Here is a 25,188-nt window from a genome sequence, read left to right as displayed (position 1 = left end):
AAATCCAATATTAATCTCATTATCAAATTCACCATGGCTAATGATGTAATTCAGTCTATATGTTTCCTATGAACAAGTTGTCTTTGAAAACAATTAAAATCAACTGGCAAGAGGGACATTTCAATTTTGAGAAAGGCTGGGTTTATGGAAATTTCACTTGGTTTTATAATATATAAATTATTTTTCACAGGATTGATGGCTGTCATTTTAACTTAAAATTACATCTGTATTACAATCCATGTAACAGACTGTTACATTTGTCAGATGTTTTGCTTATGTAAAACTAGAAATAGCACAGTGTAGAAACACTCTGTTACAAAAACCCTCCTGTATTCAAACTTTACTTAATTAAACAAGTATTATTATACTATAATTAAAGTACTCATTATGCAGAATGGCCGTTTCAAAAAGTGCTTAGTTACTGTGTATCCAACAACTGATTTTAAGCTATATTACATAGAAGTAGAAGTATTCTATATTATTATCATCAATATTATTATTCTTATTAGTGTTATTATCAATGTTGTGACAGTCTATTCTCTATATCTATTAGATGCTTCCTTCAGAAAGAATCCTCTGAACAGTTTCAAATTGTTCCCTATTAAAGGTGCAATATGTACAATTTGCCACGTGCTGAATTTATACAAATAAGGGGCAGCATATCGCCAGGGTAACAGCTAACTGCTGCTAAGTATGACTGCCGTTAGTTAGCTAGGGCTTGTGTCCACATAACATTTTAGTTTTTTTGTCAGAGCACAAGCATCTTTTTTCAATAACCCGTATTTTTTGTTTCCTACGGATCATGTCATGCACCCACATCTTCCTTGTTCTGGTGTGGAGATGTAAAATGGAAAAACAAAGGCACAGAACAAATAGTAAACTGCAAAGGGGCAGCGGCTATCATACTGTCAAGATATTGTTGTCAGAGAGACAAGACGCACATGTAACGCTTCATCCCAGCGCTCCTGAGTGCACCATCAGTGCTTTAAAAAGCAATGTGAACAACAAGACCTTAGTTAACTCAGTCAGCCGTGCAGCTAGCAGCCTGGACTAGCTGGTTAGCATGCTAACTTCAGTGGATATCTCTGCAACACAACTCATTGGCACATTTGATATGACATCAAAACTACAATTTTCTTCACATTCTGTTGATCATTAAATTAGTTAAATTACGAATATTGTAAACTAAAATTCGTGCATATGGCACCTTTAACACGAGCTGATTTGGAGTTTGGGTGAATATAAACTGCTCAGACACTTTCCACCGCCACTGCTTGTTGTCATAGCAACCGCTGACCCAAACATTCAGACATTATGTAATGCTTACAAGTACTCGTCTGAATAAATACTGTATTAAACTTTTTTTCTTTTTTTAACAAATCAAAGGTTAATTGGCCGTTATAAAGTTTTCAAAAAGCTTAAATTTTCCCTTTCTTTATTTACGAATTAACAGAAACGATCCCACACCAACCAGCGCAATCTTCAGAAGCTGTGAAGTCAAACCTATAGTTTAAGAAGTCATTTCAGAAAAAAGTTGCCTCAGTGGACAAAATCGGTAAAGGAAAAACATTTTCTCCACATTAAGTGTTTCCATCCTTCACTGCGACGCCATGACTTCTGGTGTAATCTGAGTCCCGGACAGATGTGAATGGTAGGTTTTTTGGGGGGGGAACAGTTGCGAGAACAAGATGGCTGTCCTGGGGCAAGAAGAGTATTCTTCTCGCTTCACATAAACACGGAATTTTTAATCGTCAATTAACGAAGACAGCTGCTTTGGTAAATGACCCCAATAGATTATTGTGCAACAACTTTAAACGCTTTTAAAGGCATCGCTTTGTAACGACGGACATCTTTTTGAGGCGGACTTGAAGATCGCTTGATGTTTTCTGAAGGAAACTTTTCTGGGAAGAGTGAACTAACGGTGGCTGAGAGGAGCAGGGTAACGCTTTTAACGGCTCAAATGCGACGTCTATATACAGTTTAACGTATTCTACAGTGGTGTATTAGTTTCAGTTAGTTAGCTGACTAACTTTCCCAACCTGCTTTGTTTTGTAAGGCGCCTAACACTAGAGTATCTCCGTTATAAGTAACTTTTTTTCAGATGCCTCGCTCCAGATAAAATATAGCTGGCTTACTAACTGGACCATGAGTTCATCCCGAGTCAGACCGCAGCAGCTACCGCCGAGCCAAGCTGGCAGGCTGCCGCACAGACTGGACTCAAGCGAAGGGATAGAGATGGAGAACATCCAGCACCAGGACCTGGGTCTCGGGGGAGTCATAGGCACCCCGTCCCCTCCGTCCAGACAGGCGTGGAGTCGGGATAACCCGGGGTTCGAGCCCGAGGACGAGATCATGGAAGCCGACTGGCCTCCAGCGAGTCCCGGGAGGAGGTCGGTGTCCACGGCCTCCAGCAGCAGCTGCAGCAGCGGCCTGGGCAGCTACACCGGCGGGGGCAGCAGCACCCACATCCCCCGAGGAGGACTGTACCCGACCCCGACTGTGGATGCCCAGCAGCAGGACAGGCATGAGCACCGCAGCTGTCTGAAGCAGATCCTCCAGAAGATCAGAAGTCAGTCTCTGTCTTTACTCCTTGTAAACCTTTCAGGTCAACAGAGTGGATTAGGCGGTTTGTTAAAGGGGTACTTTGTAGTTTTGGAGAGGAAAATTAAAACTCAGAATTTTAATATTTACAGTATTAACGAGGCAATAAATTGAAACTCAGAAAAAATTATTTTTTACAGAACTGAATAAACAAGCTGTTCTTCCTTAGAGCTAAAAAAAAAAAAGGTGGCAGGGTCCGCCAAACATAAACAAAACAAAGCAGTATGAACCTGTGTGGTTCAACAAAGAGAGTTTGTTTAGACATTTAAAAAAAATCATCAAATGAAGTTTCTTCCCCAAAACTACACAGTGCATCTTTAATTATCTACAGATCAGTCACAGCATGATAATATATGGATTATTAGGTTTTAGGGTTGTAAAGTTTGTCAAGACTTTATTCACCTTACAGTCAACCATCAGTCAGATTTTTATTTTAGTTGTCTCACTGATTTAAATCCTGGTTTTGCCTGTATTATACCCCATCAAATGTAAAAAGGGGAACATCAAACAGATTTGAGAACTTTTATGCAACAAAGACATTTCTGGACCAGATTACATTTGGCAGAACAAATTCCAGTAGAGAAAGATAAGAAAAAAAAACTGTGTCGATCAATTAAAAAATAAAATACTCTGTGAAATCAGGACAAGCTCTCTGATTAAAGTCTCTGCTTAACTCATGATACATTTTCTGAAGTAGACATATTTTATCAAATGGTGATCTGTGGTCTGATGATTTTATATTTGTGCCGCCAATGCACTTTTTCCTTTTGACTGCAATAATTGTGTCTCTGCAGTTCTGTGGGGCACAGAGCTGATGGAGGACAGCGACAGCAGTCGAGAGAGGTACCTCAGGAACGTACTGCGAGAGATGCTCACCTATATCGCATTCCTCATCACCCTTTGTATCTGTAAGTAAACAGTCAACAATCCAGTAGAGTGAAATAATACATAGTTGTGCACAATATAGGGCTCAGAAATCACTCATCTGTGATAAATAGAGTTGTGGTCAGCCTCAGTGTTGAGAAATAAACTTGATAAGAATTAGATTTCAGTTAAGGCATTTTTCAAGTAAACTGCCACGATGTTTCAGCAATCTTGACTCAATTGCACAGCAAGTGAGGAACTACCATTTGGGAAAATCCTGGTTGAGCCTCATCATGTGCTCCAAGCCCTGTTTCTACATAGGCCACTTTCCAGTCTCACATCAGTCCCAGTTCCATCCTGCATATTAATTCTAATCAGGTTTTTGGAGTTTATATAGTGTGGAACACTGGAAATAGGGCTGAAATCAGAATTCAGTTGATATTTTTTTCTCTTGGTGAGGCTTAAATGTCACTGGTACTCCTAAAGCAGTTTTATTGATGCCAGTTGGCATTGAAATATCATCCTGTAAAGCACATGGATTCCTCCTAGTGCAACTGCAGTAAAGTATACTACAATGATTAATAGTACACAAACAATTCATTTATGAGCAAACTCATTCTCAGTTGGGTGTAAAGGACATTCCCAAAGCGTGTACATCATCTTGGTTTCATATCTATAAAGTAAATGTTTGTGACCTGAAAGTGAGTCCTGGACTGAACTGAGTTGATCGAAGTGACTCAAAGTAAGCTTTTTTTTATGTGTCATCCAATTCACAGGCCTGGGCACCTTTCTTGTAGCTGAAAAGTTATTTTCCAAGCTCACCGTGTGCTTACTGGTTTTGGCAGATGGAGATTTAATCCCTGACGCTTGTCAGCGGGTTTAAATCTCAGCAGGCACAAATTTGATGGCCACATTTTGGAATGGTAAACAAATTGGTTGAAATCCCACATGTAAAATGTGTGCAATGAGAAAACTAATGGTGAAGTTTCTCAACTCTCTTTCTGCTGCAATGAAAAATGCCAAACTGTGGTTTAGGGTGGATCAGGAAATGACTTCCTGGCAGACTGGATTAAGGCATATTCTGCCAGGCAGAGCCTGCCTATTGAAAGCAGTTTCCAGAGCTGCTCCCTGATGCATACTGAATACTACAGAGATTAGTTTTGCATAGATGAAATTAAATTAAGTTTGATCTAATTTTGAGTTTATGTTTTGTATTTGCAAGGTCATACTGCCTTTAAACAGATTTATGCGCACACAAACATCTACCCCGCATTAATTCTCCTGTGTGTCATTCAGTGTTCTAACCATGGCTTGTTTTGTGCTGAAATGACTTTAAATTGTGCTTTGCTCTGCAGTGACCTATGGGATGGTGAGTGCCAATATGTACTACTATACCAAAGTCATGTCTCAGCTTTTCCTGGACACACCGCTGTCTGCAGGGGACCCGTCAACTTTCAGAAGCCTCTCAACCATGGAGGATTTCTGGAGGGTAAAATGCATTCATTTTCTCATAAGACCATATCAAGGTCAGTGTATTATATGAAATATCACCCAAAACTGTGAGCAGAAGCTGAGCTGTTGACAGTTTGCATTTGTTGCATGTTTTCCAGAATAAACTTAACAAATCCAACTGGCATATGAAATTTGAAAATATGAATTGTCATCTATTGTCTGGTGTATTCAACCTCTCTCAGACAAAACGTGCAAGGATTGGTTTGAAGTCTGTATAATTTGGTCTCGTTACAGTTCACAGAGGGACCTTTCCTCAATGGGATGTACTGGGAGGTGTGGTACAACAACAAGAGCCTGCCAGAGAATCAGAGTCTCATTTACTACGAGAACATCCTCCTTGGAGTGCCCCGGCTCCGACAGGTCAAAGTCCGCAACGAGTCCTGTTCCGTCCACGAAGATCTGAGAGACGAGGTCCAGGACTGCTACAACATATACACCCCAGCCAACGAGGACACTGCCCCCTTTGGCCCCAAGAATGGAACTGCGTACGTCCAAAATGAGACCACAGCTGTACCCTGTGGTTTACACAAACAAATGTCTACATCCTCAGTCTTTTCCTTCTGGTGTCTTTTAGGTGGGTGTATGCAACAGAGAGCGAGATGAACGGGACCAGTTATTGGGGTCAGGTGTCTAAATATGGAGGTGGAGGATACTACCAAGACCTGTCTCGTACAAAGGAAGGGTCGGCGATCCAACTGCAGTCCCTCAAAGACCACCTGTGGCTGGACAGAGGCACCAGAGCTGTGTTCCTCGACTTCTCCGTCTACAACGGGAACATCAACCTCTTCTGCATCACCAGGTAAGAATCATCAGACACAACAAAGCCTTTTACAAATAACCAAGGACCATGACTAATGCGTTTTCATGAGTCATTGTTTAGTCTATAAAATGTAAAAAAAAAAAAAAAAACCCCAAAGAATCTTCGTGTGAACTGACAATGGCAAAAAAAGTAGCAAATTCTGACATTTAAGAAATGTATAGATGTATTGACTTGAAACTATTTGGAGTACGATCATGATAGAGCAATGATATTTGGAAAGGATGAAATGAGCCAAAACATGTTTGAATAGGGCTAACATGTTCCTCAAGACAGCACCTACGTAACTTCTGTTTATCCTGCACTCCAAACAAATCAAACAAAACTACCACATGGTAGTTTTTACTTATTCAGATCAACATTTCTAAATGCAAAAATATTACATCATGACAGTATTAAACAAAGAAAAGGCACAAATCCCCTCATTGAAGAAGTAAATGTGTGTGATTTTGTTCTATAGCTAAATTATTGGCCTGATGTGAAGAATTTCTATCGGCAGAAACCAAATATGATATCCATAATCATGTTTTCATTCATGTATAATCACCTGAATCTAAGACTCACTGTGTTTCTGCTGCCTTAGAGTAAGCCTTTAATCTTTACAGAGCGAAGTCTGCTCTTTCACGTCCATCGTATTGCACTGCCATGTTTCTAAAGTAGCTCAGAATGGACAAACCAAACACTGGGTCTGTAGAGGGACTTTTGTAGCCACCATGGTTTCTGATACAATGTGTGGAAGGGTGATGTGAGAAGTATTCAGTTGGTTGCAATCTGCAGCCATGACCTAGGATGCGGATAAGTCCTGCTCATCATGAATTAAGAATTGATCAACTAATCAGTTCATCTTGAAACTCCTACTTGTACCCACAGTTGTACAAATGCCACCTGTTAACCTTATTTGGTTTATCTGTCAGGTTGTTGGTGGAGTTCCCTGCTACCGGTGGGGCAGTGACCTCCTGGCAGTTTCAGACAGTGCGCCTCATACGGTATGTGTCCAGCTGGGACTACTTTGTGGGTCTGTGTGAGGTGGCATTCTGCCTCTTCATCCTGTACTACGTGGTGGAGGAGGTGCTGGAGATCCGCATCCACCGGCTGCATTACTTCAAGTGCCTGTGGAACTGTCTGGATATTCTCATACTTGTGGTGAGAATCAGAGTCGTGTTTTGGATTTCGTTTTAAGATTTAAAAATGTTTTTTAACAAGTTTGACTGATTTTGTTGTTTGCTCTCTCTGCTTGTTTCTCAGCTGAGTGTTGTTGCTATTATCATGAACGTAACCAGAACAGCCATTGTTGGAAATCTGCTCAAAGGCCTATTGGAGAACCACAATGCTCACCCTAGCTTCGAGTTTTTGGCCAACCTGCAGGTCCAGTTCAACAACGTGGCCGCGATCATCATCTTTTTTTCCTGGGTCAAGGTATACATTTTTTTTTTCCCTTTTGGTTGATGATCTTTCCAAAATTACCACTGAGGATATAATATTTATATTCTCTCATCCCCTCAGCTTTTCAAGTTCATCAACTTCAATAAGACCATGAGTCAGCTCTCCAGCACTATGTCTCGCTGTGCCAAGGACCTTGTGGGTTTTGCCATCATGTTTTTCATCATCTTCCTGGCTTACGCACAGCTAGCCTATTTGGTGTTTGGAACCCAGGTCAACGATTTCAGCACTTTCCAGGCCAGCATGTGAGAACATTCAAACTAAAGTTTCTTTCTCTATAACAACCGATGCTTCCTGTTGATCAAACGCTGAAATGTGTCGCTGTTTGTGTAGTTTCACGCAGTTCCGTATCATTCTGGGAGACTTTGAGTTCTCAGAAATAGAGGAGGCGAATCCCGTGCTCGGACCCGTCTACTTTACAACCTTTGTCTTCTTCATTTTCTTTATCCTCATGGTGAGTTGGGTAGTCACAGATGTTGTGTTGAAGTTTGGTCACATTGTTGACGGATGCCCCTCACTAACACCAGAATACATTTTCTCTGTCTATGAAGAACATGTTCCTGGCCATCATCAATGACACATACTCTGAGGTGAAGGCTGACATGTCCCAGCAGAGGTCTGAGATGGAAATGACTGATCTCATTAAGAAGGTATTGAACTTCATCTATCATTCATTTTGTCCAAGCAGATTTTCAATTAAATCAACATGAGCCACCATGGCAATAATGGAACAGAGAACAGAGTCAGAGTGTATGCCTGGAAGTGATATTTTTTCCCAGATACTGCAATTTCTGTGTGTGGTTAGATCTTCTTAGAGAAACAGATATTTGAAAAATGTCATTAGAAAATATATTAGAAAAGAAAAAGAATATTGGAAAAGCTTTCCAGCAAAGATGTTAGTGGATTTGGTTGTTTATTGTCTGTGAAATTGATATTCTCATGTGAATCGAGGCGTTCTTTATTTCAGCTGAGGCGGCTACTAGAATTTGTTGCAGGAAATTGTGATTGCTTCAGGTAGCACAGCAGAGTGGTAGCAGAGTTTGTCAGCCTCAGACTATGTGATCCAGAGTGACTTCATTATAGTTATTTCACTGTTAATAAACAAAGAAATGCTTGAAAAACCATTCATTTTTATATTTAATGTTTTAGAAACATTAAATATTTATTTACATCAATTGCAGCATTATAATGGCCATCCAGATAATGTAGATGAACTACACAATATTTACTAACCAAAGTGTGATAAACATCAGTTGCAACTTTACAATAAACAGTCTAACTTGAGTTTAAATTACTGTGCATCTATCATCTAATACAGATGAACATTAAAGTGTGACAACATCATACAGCTGACTTATATCTAGTCCAATGTGATTCCTCTCTCTTAGGGTTGTAACAAAGCCTTGATGAAGTTGAGACTGAAGAAGACGGCAGTAGACGACATCTCCGACAGTCTGCGTCAGGCCGGCGGCAAACTGAACTTTGACGAACTCCGCCAGGATCTGAAAGGGTGAACGAAACCTTAAAGCTACAAACTATTCTGATGTTTTTTCAATGTTCAGTGTTTTGTAACCTTAAATGTACCCACGTCCAATGTATTATGTACTGAGTGTGTTTCCTTTTTTCCTTTGTCTCTGTTCAGAAAGGGCCACACAGATGCTGAGATTCAGGCCATCTTTGCGAAGTACGATCAGGATGGTGATCCGGATCTGACGGAGCATGAACACCAGCAAATGAGAGACGACCTGGAGAAAGAGAGAGTGAGTGGCGATGCCATCTGCTTCTTAAAGTCGTTAAAGAAAAGTTGAAAAAACAAAAAACAAAAAACACAGCACACGCTGCATTTATGTGGGAGTGTCCACCGAGCCACAGCAGCTGCAGATGTTCAGTGTGTGTCTGCTCGTATGCTAGGAGGACTTGGATCTGGAACGCAATTCGCTGACTAGACCCAACAGTGGGCGGAGCTTCCCGCGCACCCAGGACGACTCGGAGGAAGACGATGACGAGGACAGTGGCCACAGCTCTCGACGTCGCGGCAGCAGCTCAGGGGGCGTCTCCTACGAAGAGTTTCAAGTGTATGGAGCTTTTATTGTTTTTATTCTAGTTTAAATGCAGGTTAAAAAGTGAAAGAAGAAATCAATGTATCAGTTAATTACTTATCAGTCACTAATTTTATAGAAGTAAGGCCACTAATGCTGTCTGTTTCGCAGGCTGGTGAGACGTGTGGACAGGATGGAGCACTCTATCGGCAGCATAGTGTCCAAGATCGACGCCGTGATCGTGAAGCTGGAAGGCATGGAGAGGGCCAAACTGAAGAGGAGAGACGTGCTGGGCCGGCTGCTGGATGGAGTCATGGAGGTGAGATGAAGTGAATACACAGGCAGGGTGTCTACATGCAATTTACAAGCAGTGAGAGTGGATGCTTACATCATCATCGTCATCATTTTTCCTTTTGTCAGAGATTTGACGACTGCTTGTTTCTGCTGCCCTCAAGTGGCCAAACAAAGCATGTTATTGCAGATGAAAGTAACTTGGTTACAGCCGACCTTCTGCAGTTATTTGACTTCTTAAACGTTTTACAGAAAAAAGAAAAATTATTTAAAAATCATCTAAATTTATAATAATCTTCATTAATTATAGAATACAGAAATAGGTCTCCAAAATCAGCTTTTACATGCATGTGTGTTAGACTTCAGGTAGGTAAAGTATCACTGGGACAGCAGAGTGTCATGATGAAATGAGAGAAGCTTATGCTTTGCATTTTCATTCAAAATTAACACTAGGGTTGGTATTTCACTTTAGAGGCACTTTTTCATATATTTTGAGAAAGTCTCTTACAATCCCAACTTCAACGGACAAGTCAAATTCTCTGACAAAAGAAAAAATCTCTTAATTAAATGATTGATGTTCTCATCAATCATTTCATTTGTACACAATAGAATAAAAAAATCCAGGAAATTTTATACCACTAAAACAATTGAAGTACACTTATAAAACTGAAATAAATGAGCCATATTTTAATGATATAGTCGGTGGTTGGGGACAAATGTGAACACTGTCCTGTTGTGTGTTGTCTACATGCATATTTACAGTAGCCAGTTGACCACAGTGCACGTTGTCAGATGTCCAGAGTATCCTGGATTCTTACGTGCCTGTAAACATACCTTACAAGTTAATCTGTTGTTGTCTGTCAGGATGAGCGTCTGGGACGGGACACAGACGCCCACAGGGAGCAGATGGAGAGGCTGGTGAGGGAGGAACTGGAGCGCTGGGAGTCCGACGATATGGTCTCGCAGGTCAGCCACCCACAGCCGGCCACTCCTGTCGGCCCCCGGCCCCGTCCATCCTCTTCCATGTCCGCCGACGGCCTCGACACAAGCACAAACGGGGGCAGCCATGTGTGAGGACTTGGCCCGGTGAAGAATATTCCACTCTGGCAAGAAAAACTCTGTACTTAAGATTTCCCGGCAGCGGTACGAGTAAAAGAAGAGGTGGGACCGTTTTTGCAGAACAAAAATGAGACGTCTTATTGAAGCTATTAATGAGGCATTACAAAGGAGGTGACCGAATCAGACCCACTCCACCTTAAATAAATGCACTGACAGTGAGTGAGGCTTTTGAGAGAGACGTCTGAAAGTATTCACTAAACTCTTTTATCTAGTATTACTTTAACAGGATGATGAATGGAAGCAAAAAACGTGTGAAAGAGGTCAAAGAATAATGAAGGATTTACATAACACAGTATTACACTATACAGCAGCCTTCAGCGTACTCAGCTGCACTCAGAATACACAGCGTATGATTTAAGTGTTACATGAGAAACGTGCTCCACCAGCTTTTGATCACTGTACGCACAGCATTTACTTAGCATTTACACAAATACCAAAAAGGCGTTTCTCTGGCTGTTAATTTTACTGATTATTTTTTTCGTCATTTTAATACACAGTAGGTACAAAGTGTGGCACTTTTCTGTCATATTTACTCATCTTCTGTACGTCAATGAAGCTTCAAATTAGGTAGCTTATTATCATTTTATGATACATATTGTAACTTAAAACAAACTTCGATTTGGAGTGCATCTGTTCATGGGAAACCCATGCATTTATTATGTTTTTTCCCCTGTGCCTTACTTTTTTTTTTTTTTTTTACAATCTATTTCTTTTTTTAATCTGTTATGATAAAATAAAGTGTTATTAAAATATATGTTTGCTTACTTTTGTTTTTCTCTGTTCTGGATGATTCCGTTTAAATGACAAGAAACTTTAGCTTCATTTTTAAACCTTTTAACATTACTACTCTACAAATTTAACAGATTAAAGGTGACAGATGCCAAAACAGATAATTTTTCTTGGTTTATCTCACACAGAACAGTAGATCTTCAGTTCCCTTTGATTTTATTAGGGTTGCATCTCCTTCCTTGCTTATCTTGTAGTCCTAAGAACACATAAAGCGTTGTGAAATGTAATTTCTTATATTTGTATTATTATTTTTTTAATATTAATTTTAATTAGTTAAATTGGAAATCATTAGGAAGTTACATACCTGTAAAATAAATCACTGCCATGTAATCTTGTCATACTTCATCTCAACAGAATTACTATATTTTAATGACAAAATAACACAATGATTCACACAAAGGTTAGATGAAAATGTTTATGGATGGTCTCACAAATAACTGTATCCGAGTATAAATGTATGCATCGAAATCTTCTTTTGAACAACAGAAAAAATTAACGCGTATTTATGTGGTAAAACTCTACAGCATCTACAATACAAATAATCAGTGATGAGTTTAAACAAAAGAAACATTCTGGAAATTGTGCAAAAGCTAACCATGCCTACTGAATTAGAAAAGCACTGAAAAGAGGCATAGTCTGATTTTAAAACAGTACAACAATGTAAATATTCATAAATAAACACTTTGAAACATAAACCTGTGAGAAACACAGCACACATTCATCCATATCACTGCCATCATGTAAAAGTCTTTAAACTTAAGTTTACTTTCAGGGTTGTATTTTGACTGCACTGAATATCAAGGTATTTCAAAAACCACATACACACTCAAAGATATAGTAGGACATTTGGGAAAATGTGGTCATTCACCCAGATGAGAAAAACAACACTCTCATATCTGTACTTAGAAGCTGCCCTAGTCAGTAATTTTCATATAAACAACAAATCAAATTAGGACCAACTAACTGTTCTGGTTTTACATAATGCAACTTTACAATTTTAGTTCACTGTCACTTCTCTCATACAGTCATTTTGGGCATAGAAGACAGCTTAAATTGGCAAAAAAAAGCTCTACAATCTAACTTTGCTACCTACTAAGCACTAAGAGTGACATTTTTGACTTGAATTTAAACACTTACTGGCCTGAATCCTCGAAGAGACAAATAAAGAACAACAGATCGCACTTTTAAGTGAATTTCTTGATGAAGCGGAGTTTCAGATAGGCAATGATGAGGAACATGAATGTCATAATGGTCAAAGCCACATGATTCTCCCACAGTCCCCAGGTGGTGTACTCTATTCCCAGGTAGTCCAGATGCTGCTCTCCTGTGCATCTGAAACAACACGTCACAGCTGGTCACTGATAGGAATTAAATATCAGTATTTAAGATGATTTTTTGTTCAGATATGTTCTCGTGTCAACTGGAATTATGCTTATGAATGCAGAAAAGGCCTGGTGGTTAGAAATGTCATCACTTGTTTCAGGGGAACAGATCACAGAGTTATCACAGTGCATATAAACAGTGTGCCGGTCTACTCACGTCAGGCCGACCGTGCTCACACTGCAGTTGGTCATTGAAGCCGACATGTTGGTGTTTCGGATCACGGCCTCCTCACAGAACTTCAAACCCACGAACTCATTGATCTTCAAGGCCTGAACATAGACAGCATAGTCAATCAGCGCCGAGAGGATCAAAGTGAATAAAGCACGTTAGACTGAAGGCTGAGCCTGAATGCAGATGTGTGGTGATCAATGGAGGAATGCAAACTGACTCCGCTGAGAGTGGACGTCCTAAATTGTCTCAGGAACATGAGATGGCGACATTTTCCCCACCGACCTCGCTAACGAACTTGCTTTTATTTTGACTTACGGCGAGCCCGTAGCGAGGAATGCTGAAGTACTTCAGCCAAGCCAGCCAGTCCATGATGCTCGGCAGGTTCACCAGCAGACCAGAGAAAATCTGAAAAGAACAAACTGAAGCCGTAAGATTTGTTTTCAACATTTTGACATCACGGCACAAGAAGCACAGGTGTTTAATATTAATTGTGACTGACATGTCAAAAAAAAAACCAAAGTCATCAGTTAATCAATGTTATGTGTCTCACCTGTGATTTTCTGTCTTTATCATATTGTCGGTATTATTTCGTTCATTGCGTTTTAAGAGGGATTGTGTTTGGATGACATATAGGAGATATTATCTGTTTTTTTGCAACAGCACCTGATTATACTTTCACTTCATTTCTTGAAAAAGTTCAGCGGCCATCATAATAACTTAAAAATGTTCCTTTTTTCTTTTACTTTAAAGCTAAAATGTGATTCTTGTTCTAAAAAAAGGTCTGCTGTCAAAAAGCGGGCAGTGAGTCTACTGAGAAACTCTCTACCAGCACTGTGACACATTAACAAATTAAACAGAAGCCTGTTAAATCAGGTAGTACAAGTACACTAGATGTGAATAAGCAATAAGCAATGGTGTGTATACAGTATGTATTTGAAACACATTTATGCGCGTCTCTGTGTTTTTCTGGGTCGCCGCGTCTCTCACCATCATGAAGACGAAGGTGATGGTCATGAAGATGTTGGCGAGAGCCACGACGCTCTGGTCAGCTGAGATGGCCATGGTCATGGCTGTGGCTGTGTAGGCCACCAGAGTCACCGTCAGCGTGAAGAGGAAAAAGGCTGCTGCTGTGGATTTGAGCCCTGAGTGGACACACACACACACACACACACACACACACACACACACACACACACACACACACACACACACACACACACAAACACATTCTGCCATTAGAGACTAAATACTGAGCTATCTGCATCTAGATTCAGTTATATGTCTGTTGCTCAAAGACGGAAACTTTAAGTATTCCACAAATCTATCAGTTCAAAGATGCGTTTGTCTTACCAATCATAAAGTAGACGATACAGCTGAAGATGACGGAGGTGATGGTGCGCAGAGTGATGTCAGACAGGATCTTGGAGAGGAAGTAGACTGACACTCTGTAGTAGCCGCTGATGTACTCGTGCCTGTCACAAGAAAACCCAAACAGAAATCAAACTCCAGCCCTACACACTCAGTCCAGACTTATGGCAGCGTGTCGGATTACATACACAAAGAGTTTCCTCTCGATGATGAAGAGCTCAGCTGCAGACACAGTGCTGAAACACTGGTTGGTTGTGATGAAGAAGAGGGCACCCATCCTATAGGAGGAACACAAACGTTTATACAGAAAAATCTTTTTTTTTATTGTTTATTATAGATAATATTTGGGCAGGACAACATCGGACCCACCTGGCAGCACTGTCCACAGTGTTTCCCTGCCAGTTTCCATCCCTTGATTTCCACACACACCTACACACCTCCTCCTGATGCCTAGTATAAAAGACATATATATCTGCCCTCAAGCTCCAGTTCTCTGCCAGACTGTCTGTAGTACCTTCCTGCCCTTCCTGTGTTGTTATCTCTGACTGCCTCATCTGATTGCTTGCCTGTCAAAGGAATAATTTAGCTAGCCTGGCTCTGGAGAAAAGGTAACAAAATCTGCATACAAGCACCGCTAAAGCTCGCCGATTAACAAGTAATATCTTGTTTGTTTGTGTATAGAAACAACACATTTCTTAACTTGGACTCTTGTGATCAAAATGCAGGAAAGTGACTTCAAAATTCTGCTTACAGTTTTAACAAAGACACATAAGGAGAAGTTGGATAAAATCCAAATGCTCAATAATTTACATGAACTTCAAAACTGAACTCTAACTTGAAGGAAAGGTGGTAGAAATGCCTTGAATTTCGGCAGCATCTGATGTCTGGCATCAACTGTTCACCTCAAACAGTCAACACTGCAGATTATGGTTCTGAATGTAGTGTGGTCCATATATAACATACAGGGACTTAAAAGGCGACTGACTGAGCACACTGTTGTCTGACTGCCATACTGCCTATGCATTGACCATGACCATAATGACATTAGGGACCCTTATATTCCACTGAACCATGCACAGAAGTGAAGAGGGAGACCATTTAGATTTCTGACGTGCTTCACTGGGCTTGTGAGTACCAGGTTGTGCCCAATGAAATATGGTAAGAGGATTATCCTCGCAGGAATCGCTCTACTCTTCACACCTCTTTGTGTGAGTGACTTGAAAACCTCACGATTTATTAGAAAACATTTCACAATAATCAATACACCCATATTTCATAGCAACATAATATTCTAAATTAACAGAAACAACCTAAATATCATCAACATATTGCACATTATCACAGGTGTAAAGATTATAATAGCAAGCGCAAACTTTAGAATAGAATGATAAATGTCCTGTTGATGCTACAAAGAAGTCAGAGCCCAGTTGCAGCTGCAACAAAAAATAAATAAATATATATTTTTTTCCTGAAACAAGGTCTATACCAATAGGGAAAACTGCAAGACTTAATATTAAGAAAGTTTCTCTGTCCTCTCTAAACCTTCAACAGTCTTGATTGACCTGATTTTGTTTAATGTTTATTTTATTAGATAAAGTGTGATGTACAAACAAAGACGCAGCCACAAATTTAAAATTACTGAAGTTGTGAGTCCAAATAAAATATTTTTAATGTTTTGTTTGTTTTTAAATTATATTTCTTTAGTCAACAGTTCAACTATATTGTCTGTGGCTTTTATTTCTCAACATTTTATACACTGCCAGTGGATGAGACCTCATTGTCTTCTGGTAGCTGTGTCCCTCTGTGTACATCAAATTCATCAGGATTTATGAGGACATACTGTGAGCAGGGTGTGTTTCAGCAGCTCTCTCACCTGTTCTGGATGCCACTCTGATCGTCTTTCACCCCGTAGAAAATGGCGCCTACGATGAGGGCGAGGAAGATGTTGACTCCCAGCTGCGCAGAGAAAAAACAGTGAAAGCCATCTAGAAAGTCCAGCAAACAATAGCATGAAACAACATTTGCAAGTTGCAAGACGAGCATGAAAACAGAAGGATTCGTCTTTTTGTCGTTCTTTCTTTTACTTTGATTGTTAGGATTTGCATGAGGACCCCTATGAAGAACACAAGCCGCAACACGTTGGTCTGAATAATCCTCCTGCCCAGTTTCTCTGGACTTTTGACCCTTTACTTCCTTCATGCATCGTGCTGGTGGTTGAGGAGGTGCCAGAAAGCCCACCGAACCCCAATAACTCACGATTATTTTCAGTAATCAATCAATTTCTCAAATAATAATTAATTTAGCCATAAAATGTAAAGAAAATGCACAAATCACAATACCACAGTCCACAGTAAAGTATTCCCTCCGGTTTCTTTTGTCCAACCAACGGCCCAAAACCAAAAGACTCTTCATTTACTATCATGCATGACAAAGAACAGCAGCGGTTCCTTACATTTAAGAAGGTAGAACCAGCAAATGTTGACAGTTTGGCTTAAAAAAATAACTGAAAGATTAATGGAGTAATTGTTGCAGCTGTATTAACAACATACTTATTATCTTTTTGTCTTTATGGCAAAGGAAGGTTTAACTCCGCGGCTACTCGGAAGAAAATCATCGGTGCAGTAATTCAGAACCGCAGCTCCTCCAATCATGAACTATCGTGAATTCTTTTGGAAAAATGGAAACAAGACTTGGGCAGTGTCCTCTTTGACGAAGAAAAGTCGGTGTCTCTGGGGATCAGGGGGTCAAGTGGACGGCGGCCTATCCGATAGAACAACCAGAACTGGTGGTGGGGGAGGATGACAGAAAAGAGTGAGAGAAGTGAAAGCGACACAAGTTTTAATCCTAACAATTTACAGATTATGACAGGACTAAGCGGTTCCCAGGGTGAAGGGATAAGCTAATACGGTTGAGCCTTTTTCACCTCATTCCCCGCGGCCCCTCATGTGAAAGCGGGGCAGTAGAGTGATAGGTCATGACGCCATCATGTGATGAGCCCCAACCATGGCCAAGGGGCTTTGGCCAGATATGATATCAGTTCAGATCCTGGCCCGAAGAGGCAAGAGTGGGGTCACAACAGTCACCAAAGCCGATTACGGCGCCCACGCCACCTAGAGCCCCTCTTGTAGGATTATTTTGACTTATTTAGGGCCAATTAGCTGTTAATAATTCTTAAAGTGAGGAGACTTCTGACGGCATTTTGCAGCCATGGGGTGACTAATGAGGGCATTAAGTCTTGACCCCTCCGGAGTGCTGTCTATGAATCCTGTTCATGATGATAACAGCAGTAACACAGGGTATTTTCTTCTCTTTCCCCTCTTTGAAGTGCTTGAACAAAGTGAAGGTGATATTGGCACAGCATCATGTTTAAACCCTTGAACCTAAAACCAGATATCTCATTTAGATATCTGTCAGAGACGTCGATCTGCAGCTTAGACTTGAGTCACAAAACGAGAACCAGAACACTTAAACACAGCTCGACTGAAGTCAACAGACGGCTTTAAGTTTCTCAGTGTCATGTTTTTAGTGAGCGCGGGTACTGGAGATGTATCTACCTGGGCCACGGACGTTTGCGGGTTCAGCATGAGGTTCTGGAAGGTTCGTTTAAGCACCCAACGTAGCTGGTGGAAGAAGGAGCTGTTGTATGTGATGGTGCGGGACTTTGGACACAAGATACACTCCTTCTCCTGGACGATGCGGTCCAGCTCTGCTCTTGTGTCACTGGAGTAGCTGCTGTTCCTGTACTCCTCCACCAGACGCCCCTCGATGCTCTGCCTGGAGCTGCTGACATCCTCGAACTCCAAATCTAGCCACGCACAAAGGAGAGTAATGATTGATTTGAGTATTGGATTACAATAGACACCGATAATCCCTTTACCATATAAATCTGTAATTTTTTTATAGATATAAGATTTGAATAAACCTTTGAACTGTATTTTTATTGCTGTTTTAATCCTTTTTATTCAGTTTATTTTGTACTCTTTTAGAATCTAATTCATGTATTGTTAATATTACATATTCTATATCTTGTCTGAATGCCTTTAATGTCTTATGTATACATACTTACGTGCTTAACTACTTTGTTGAGTTGTGTTACACAAAAACATGACCTTCTCTTGATATTAGAAACTCTGATCAAATGAGTGAGTAAATAACGGCTTATGTTTACAAAACACAAAAGAAAAAATTCAGCTCCTTTCAAAGGCCCCTCTCCGTCCAGATGACTGCCTGGCTGAGCCTGACTTTTATTTTGCATTCCACATGATAACATCCTTCAAAAACGTCTTGACGACCAGAAAACCGTCAGCTTCGTCAAAAGAAATCCAGTCACTCATACAGTAAGATCCAGGGACCTTAGATGCAATTTAAGTGGCGCATTGAAATTAATGCCGTTACCTTCAGACCCGTGCACTTTGGTCATGGTTGTGGCGGTGAAGTCTCCGTTAATGACATCCAGAAAGAAATCAGCTGGGTTGTTGTGCGGCTCGCAAGAATAGCCTGGAACACAGGTCGCAAACATCCATGTTTAAAATGGCCAGTGTTGTATTAAAGCACCACTTTGTAAGAATACATCTGCGAAACCACACACATTAATGTATAGGTAACAACATTAAAACATCAGGAACAATATAAACATGTCTTGTGGTGATAATGAATTTCCAAATAGTCACCAATGTTGGCGAAGTAGTCCAAAGCGTTTGGCGCCGGTCCGTGGTACACCATTTTACCATTAACCAGCAGAGTCAGAGTGTCGAACAGTTTGTAGATCGAGTATCGAGGCTGGTGGATGGACATAATTATGGTCCTTCCGTGACCGGCCATTCTGAAAAGACGCACAGTTAAAAATGTATTTATATATTAAAGAGAATATAAATTATGATGCAAAAATAAATGTGGTGCAACAAGATTTTAATCAAATTCAAGTTTTAAAGAGATTCTTTCGGTTCACAGTCAGTTTTATTGTAGAATTTATTATAATCAATTCATAATCAAAAAGAGGATAGTCAATGTTTTCACATGTGACTCTAATTATTTATTTGTAATAATCAAACACTGTAATAGTCTGAAATAATTCCTGTGACACACACTATTATAGAGGTTTTTATTATATAACGCTCTTTATTACATTTTTGGACAAATACACCAATAATAATGTTGTATTTTAATTCAAATTACATTTAATATCAGGTGCTGCAATCTGGGAATGGATTTAGTCCAAAGAGGCAGCGTAAAATTTCATAAACTGTAAATGATACTGAATTAAATTAAGATGTTTACATAGTAGTAGGTATGAAATACAAATTCAATCTATTTTTAAAAAAAAATTATTTCAAGAGCAACACTCTGCTATAATCTAAGCCATAATTCAGGTGACACTGTGACATTCATGCACATATAATTTACTAACTGAGAAGAAACCGCGTTCTCAATGTTACATAAGTCAGTGAAGTAAAGGAAAGCCGAGCACCAGGTACAGGTGTAGTCAAAGACAGAGCTCTGAATACGATCCATAATAATATCATCTTTAATACCTTTTCAGTAACAGCAAGACAGAGTTGGCGGTGCTGGCATCCAGTCCTGTGGTCGGCTCATCCAGAAAGAGAACAGAGGGATCAATAATCAGCTCCATGCCGATGTTTGTCCTCTTCCTCTCTCCTCCAGAGATCCCCCGGGTCATCTGCGTGCCCACCTGTCGAAAACACGAGGACCCGCAACATCAACCCAAGCAGACCAGACCATGAGGTTAGAAAAGCAAACCGTGTGCGTTTACTTCTTTACCTTGGAGTCAGCCACCTTGGTGAGACCCAGTTCTTTAATGAGGTGATTGACTCGAGCCTCCTTCTCACTCTGAGGCACCGAGCAGGGCAGCCGCAGCGCTGCAGAGAAACGCAGATTCTCCCGAACAGTCAGGGTGCCCATGACCACGTCTTCCTGAGGACGGAGACGACAGCCTTGAGGTCAAAGGTCAGAGACATAGAAGATCCTTTTGTTTTGTAGTTCCGCTTCTTTGCATTTTCTGCAAATCTACATTTCTACAGACCTGTAATGCAGGGAAATGTTTACCTAATAGTGTTGCTCTGTATTTAAAGCCGCTATAATTCGTATTTTTATGTTCAAAAGAAGTCAGATTGCAACTGCCCAATCCTATGTCCACACTCATGGATACATGGACATTGAGGCGCATTCCCTGACGGCTCCCAAGTGCTTACGGTTGTCCCACTGTCAAATCGTCAAGTGAGGGAGGCTTCTCTTGCAGAAATTTTTGGACATTACATCTCTGAAGACTTCGCCTGGGGGGATTACCTACAGCATGCCGCTGTGACATTAAACATGGGGTTACCAGCGGCAGCCACAAAACATCAAATAACCCAAATGATGGCGCTCTTAAATACAACAACCCTACAGCTGATTCTCCTCTTAAATCAGTCAGTTTATGTAACAAAAATAAATAAATTGAACAAGCTTTTAAAGCACCATGAAACTCCTTTTCCCAGAAACCTGGGTTTATATTTTTTCATTGTTATTTTCATGTATCTTTTATTTTCAAGATGTAAAATAAAGAGACCCAAACACACAAATTCACCCCCATTCCTATTTATACCATTACAGCCCTCACGAACAAAGGAGATGATGTCAACAAAGTCTCGGAGGAGGAAATTTAGGGTTAAACGTAATAATATAATAATAATAATAGCAATATACTGTAAAAGGGGTCACTTTTTTTATCACGCAACTCCAAAGATCTTCTCAGCTTTAAAGTGCTTTTCAGTGTCTCTCAGGTCATTTTGGGGAATTTTACTGCCTGCAAAAATACTGTTTTGGTGCAAACTCCCTGCTCTCATCTGACTTGTTTTACAGCCGACAGAAAAAAAAGCAACTAGCTGGTGAAACATCTGAAAAATCTGGAGTATTTAGCAGAAGAACCAGACATTCATCTCGGGACTCAAGGTCTCAAGACTGAACCGGTGAGCGAAAACAAGCCTGTAAATTCTATGTAATGTTACTGGACATGTAAATAAGCAGCAGTTTGCCGTATTAACTTACTAAAAGGTAATAAATGTGACCATACTGTGTTTCCATGCAGTTTTAAGCAATCAACACAACACACCTGGACTACATAGCCAGAGAGGCACTTGAAGTTCGGAGGCTGTGGCGCTCTGTCGATGAGGACTTCTCCTGAGAGACCTGAAGGATCCTTTCTGGCAGCCAAAATATCCAAGAACCTTTCGACGACAACAACAAGAACAACAATTAAATATATCCACAACAAATACAGGGGATTATTATATTTTTGTTACTATATTTCTTCTCTGGTATCAATTTATTGATACTCACGAAGATTTTCCACTTCCAGTAGGTCCGAGAATAGCGTTGAGACCGGGTCTCATAATCCCACTGCGAGACAACAACACAGAGCTTTCTGTAGCCAATTCAGCATGGATAAATTCATTTAAAGGCAAAAATGAGCACACACGCAACTTTCCTGCATTTGTTTTTAAGATTACAAATGTCAGCAGTGTGAGAGAAAGTGGATTACTGTGACTCTTGGACATGTGATTTAACTTATCGGCACTTATATCATTTACCTCATGACACTCAATTCAGTTTTATTCCCCCCATAATCCCAAATAAAATGATTATCATGAAAGGATTTTGCAGCTCATAGGCATTTCTTAAAAGCTGCACATACACACAGAAATAATCTATACTGGGAAGTTTAAAAAGAAAAATATATCAAAGACCAATCCTTTGACTTCAGAGAGAACAGTTACACAAAAGCACTGGAAAGAGTCAGCGATATAAAACGGAATTAAAAGATTGAATAAAAAGCCTGGCAGTGGATCACGTGACGGTGTTTAATTCGTTTCCCTGGCAGACTTCTCTTTAGTGCATCAGAGAGATTATATGCAAGAAACCATGCTTAATATCATATAATTAAAAGGCCCAAAAAAACTTGTGTGAAATGATTCATTCTTCCATGGGAAATGTCAGCTGCGTTTAATACCATCAGAAAGAAACCAATGTAAGGGTCCATTCACCATTGTCCCGATCTGGATAAGGATACAATGAGCCACATTGAACTGACTCAAGGAACTACCATAATAATTCACTGTAACACGGTCTCCCAAATTAAGGGACTCAGAAAAATTTTATTGAACCCCAAAACAAAAGGTTACGCAACGTGTTTCCGAGAGTCAACGAACCAAAAACCCGTCTGATTCATGATATTCTTTGTCTTATTCTCAGGGGGAAAAAAAAAACCTGTAAATGAATCTGACGCAGCACTGAATGTGTTTGATTAAGCCGAAACAAATAAGCGCTAATCTTAAAAAAACACAACCGTGGATTGGATTTTCTCCTGAACGCTGTGAGTAAATCACAAAACAGCAACTTGACCGATAAAACTATGGACAGAACTCCGTGTATATTTTAGTGAGTAGTTATGAGAAAACAAGAGCAGCTGAAGACACAGATACAACTCACAAAGACGCAAAGTAAGAGAGACACAAGACGGATTTACGACTGACTTGAGGTCGACCAGTATTTCCCTGGGACTGGTTTTCCTTCTGCAGAGGAGGCCGCTCTTCAGCTGCACTTTGTACTGGATGTTGTGGAAGCTCACGGTGGCGCCGCGCGGCTGCTTGTTCTGGTCCATGGCCGCCATGACCTTTGACCTGACCGTCCCGTTGGCGCCGATGTCCTCTATCATCGCGATGTTGACGTGATTGGCTCTCTCCATCGTTCTCTGCGAGGAAACACACAGTCCACAGTCTGCGTCCAAACTTTAAAAGTACGTCTTACAGCAAATGCTAATAGATGAGTTGCGTTAGAGTGATGAAGTGTCACGTGTTGGACAGTCGGTAAATAAAATGCACACGTGTGGATAAACGTTTCCTTGTGGAGAGCGAGATTAAAAATATGTCTATCGACCTGTGGTAACACTTCAAAGGGAAATCTACTTATTCTACTCAAGCCACAGCTCAGTCAATGTTTGTCATGGTAATATTAATCAATTAAAAAAAAAAAATTAATAAAGAGAAGTCTAAGTCTAAGTTCAAAAACAAAAACAAAAAGCAAAACAAAAACAAAAAAACAAACAAACAAAAAAAACAATGACTGAGGTAGCAGTGTCTGAGTCTCGTCCCTGTGCAATATATAAAAAAACAAAAACAGAAAAGACAGATACTTGTTGTGCTTTTAATTGAGATCCAGATGGAAAAGCCGTAAATAAATGATATTTAACAACCATATCCAAATGGCGTCATTCAAATCAGAAAAAGACTGTCTAAAATAAAGTCTGTCCAGTCTCTTTATTCTAGTTAACCCGTACCCGTCATCACGAAACCGATGTATACTGTCTTTGACAATAACAGTGAGACAAAAACCAAGCAACAAAGTAGACACACTGAGCTTTTTGAACCAGAGTGAAATACAGCGAGCCATGGCCTTGCTATAATTCTTATTGTTATATTTTTTTGTTATATGATTTTTGGTTGGAGGTTGTAGATTGAAACAGACTTCCAAATAAACTTCCCAGATCTCAAGCAGCCTTATGAATGACAACAACAACAAAAAATTATAATAAGTGAAATCACATTGGTTTATTATTTATTCATACTACTTAAGTATTTGGAATACAACATTCTCAGAAGACATGGCTCCATTTGTGAATGTATGAATGTATAAATATTTCATTTTCATGCGACAGACATCGCTGTCATCAGGGCGCAGGCTGCATATGAGGACGGTGAGTGTTGGATATCTGAGGGAACCTGTTACCACGCTTAGAGTTTGGGGAACATTTTGGTAAATTAGAAATTTAGTCTGATTTATTTATTCATCATTTGTTTCATCTGTTTGAATGAAAATGACCAAAAATGTCATATTTACTAAATAAACATCGCAAACATGTATCAGGATGAGTTTTGTTTTAAAGTGGCACTTTTTTTTTTTTTTTCATCTTTGACTGGAAGGAAAAATGATGAAAAACTGCGTCTAGAGTGAACTGTATGATTAGTACATTTTGTGTGCAGACAAAAAGCTAATCCAATCCATAAAAATCACACAGAGTGCACAATGACTTCAGTACTTTAAAAAAAAACCTGGCTACAGTTCTCACATTACTTAGTATTCTGTTTTTCCCCTGTCAATTCAAAACTTGAAACATGTATATAAATCTGGTTAAAAAAGGGGTGGCTTTAAGTTCCAGAATTCATTTTTAAGACACTAACAGATAAATACATTGTGTGTTGAGAGAGTTCACCACCACACAGTGTGGTGTTGTTGCAAAGTAATGAAAAGCTGAGTTTGCAGTGACTCACCGGCGTGTGAGGCTGTGAGAAGGCTGCTGGTCCAGAGTCCTGCTGCAGCCTTCAGGAGCGCCGCTTGCTGCAGACTGACGGAGGCAGAGTGTGAGACTGTGCAGGCTCACCAACATCAGCTCATGACAGCAGGGACAGGTGCCTCCAACCATCCAGCCACACACACACACTCAGCTGGGACCCCCACCGAGCTGCACAGTGGTTTAACCCTTTACTTACCACCTGGAAGGTAATGAATGAAATGGAGGTTGTCGATAATTTCCCCCCTGTAACACTGGTTTCCATTCATTTGTGTTCAGTAGGAAAGTCTCATTACACTTGTTTTGGGTGTTGCAATTTATCTCAGTGGACATCAAGTTTGAAGTCAGTCTAGACATACTTTGTTACAAGTGCTGGTCTTGCCTTTCAACTTTTCGTAGTTTTAGCACCAACATATATTTAAAGTAGTAAAAGTACATGTAGTCATTATGCA

General features: G+C 40.1%; 2 protein-coding genes across 5 annotated transcripts; one reads left to right on the top strand and one right to left on the bottom strand.

The window, feature by feature from the left end:
• Window positions 1–1,288: 1,288 nt before the first annotated feature.
• pkd2 (polycystic kidney disease 2) lies at window positions 1,289–10,865 on the top strand. 4 transcript variants are annotated; one of them, XM_037080943.1, is made up of 16 exons: window positions 1,289–1,651; window positions 2,102–2,569; window positions 3,396–3,509; window positions 4,821–4,954; window positions 5,212–5,462; window positions 5,552–5,776; window positions 6,709–6,937; window positions 7,040–7,210; window positions 7,298–7,479; window positions 7,568–7,688; window positions 7,786–7,884; window positions 8,623–8,744; window positions 8,877–8,994; window positions 9,146–9,309; window positions 9,445–9,592; window positions 10,429–10,638. In XM_037080943.1, the coding sequence occupies exons 2-16, from the start codon at window positions 2,146–2,148 to the stop codon at window positions 10,636–10,638; spliced, it is 2,712 nt and encodes a 903-aa protein (XP_036936838.1). In that variant the 5' UTR covers window positions 1,289–1,651; window positions 2,102–2,145. The 4 variants fall into 4 exon arrangements, with proteins under 4 accessions (XP_036936838.1, XP_036936757.1, XP_036936920.1 ...); XM_037080862.1 differs by having other exon boundaries at window positions 2,088–2,569; XM_037081025.1 differs by having other exon boundaries at window positions 1,291–2,569; window positions 10,429–10,865.
• A 1,008-nt stretch (window positions 10,866–11,873) lies between these two features.
• abcg2d (ATP-binding cassette, sub-family G (WHITE), member 2d) lies at window positions 11,874–23,328 on the bottom strand. The gene is made up of 15 exons (XM_037115039.1): window positions 22,923–23,328; window positions 21,730–21,789; window positions 21,503–21,617; window positions 20,173–20,325; window positions 19,926–20,083; window positions 19,065–19,216; window positions 18,790–18,891; window positions 17,949–18,199; window positions 16,268–16,350; window positions 14,583–14,672; window positions 14,377–14,498; window positions 14,014–14,168; window positions 13,342–13,431; window positions 13,012–13,124; window positions 11,874–12,804 (listed from the first exon to the last, which is right to left on the bottom strand). The coding sequence occupies exons 1-15, from the start codon at window positions 23,132–23,134 to the stop codon at window positions 12,657–12,659; spliced, it is 2,004 nt and encodes a 667-aa protein (XP_036970934.1). The 5' UTR covers window positions 23,135–23,328; the 3' UTR covers window positions 11,874–12,656.
• Between the last annotated feature and the right edge of the window lie 1,860 nt (window positions 23,329–25,188).

The sequence above is a fragment of the Acanthopagrus latus genome, chromosome 1 (genome assembly GCF_904848185.1).
Source record: "Acanthopagrus latus isolate v.2019 chromosome 1, fAcaLat1.1, whole genome shotgun sequence".
In the NCBI taxonomy this organism is placed as follows: domain Eukaryota; kingdom Metazoa; phylum Chordata; class Actinopteri; order Spariformes; family Sparidae; genus Acanthopagrus; species Acanthopagrus latus.
The sequence above is the reverse complement of the archived record's forward strand: the minus strand, read 5'-3'. Positions and strand labels throughout refer to the sequence as shown.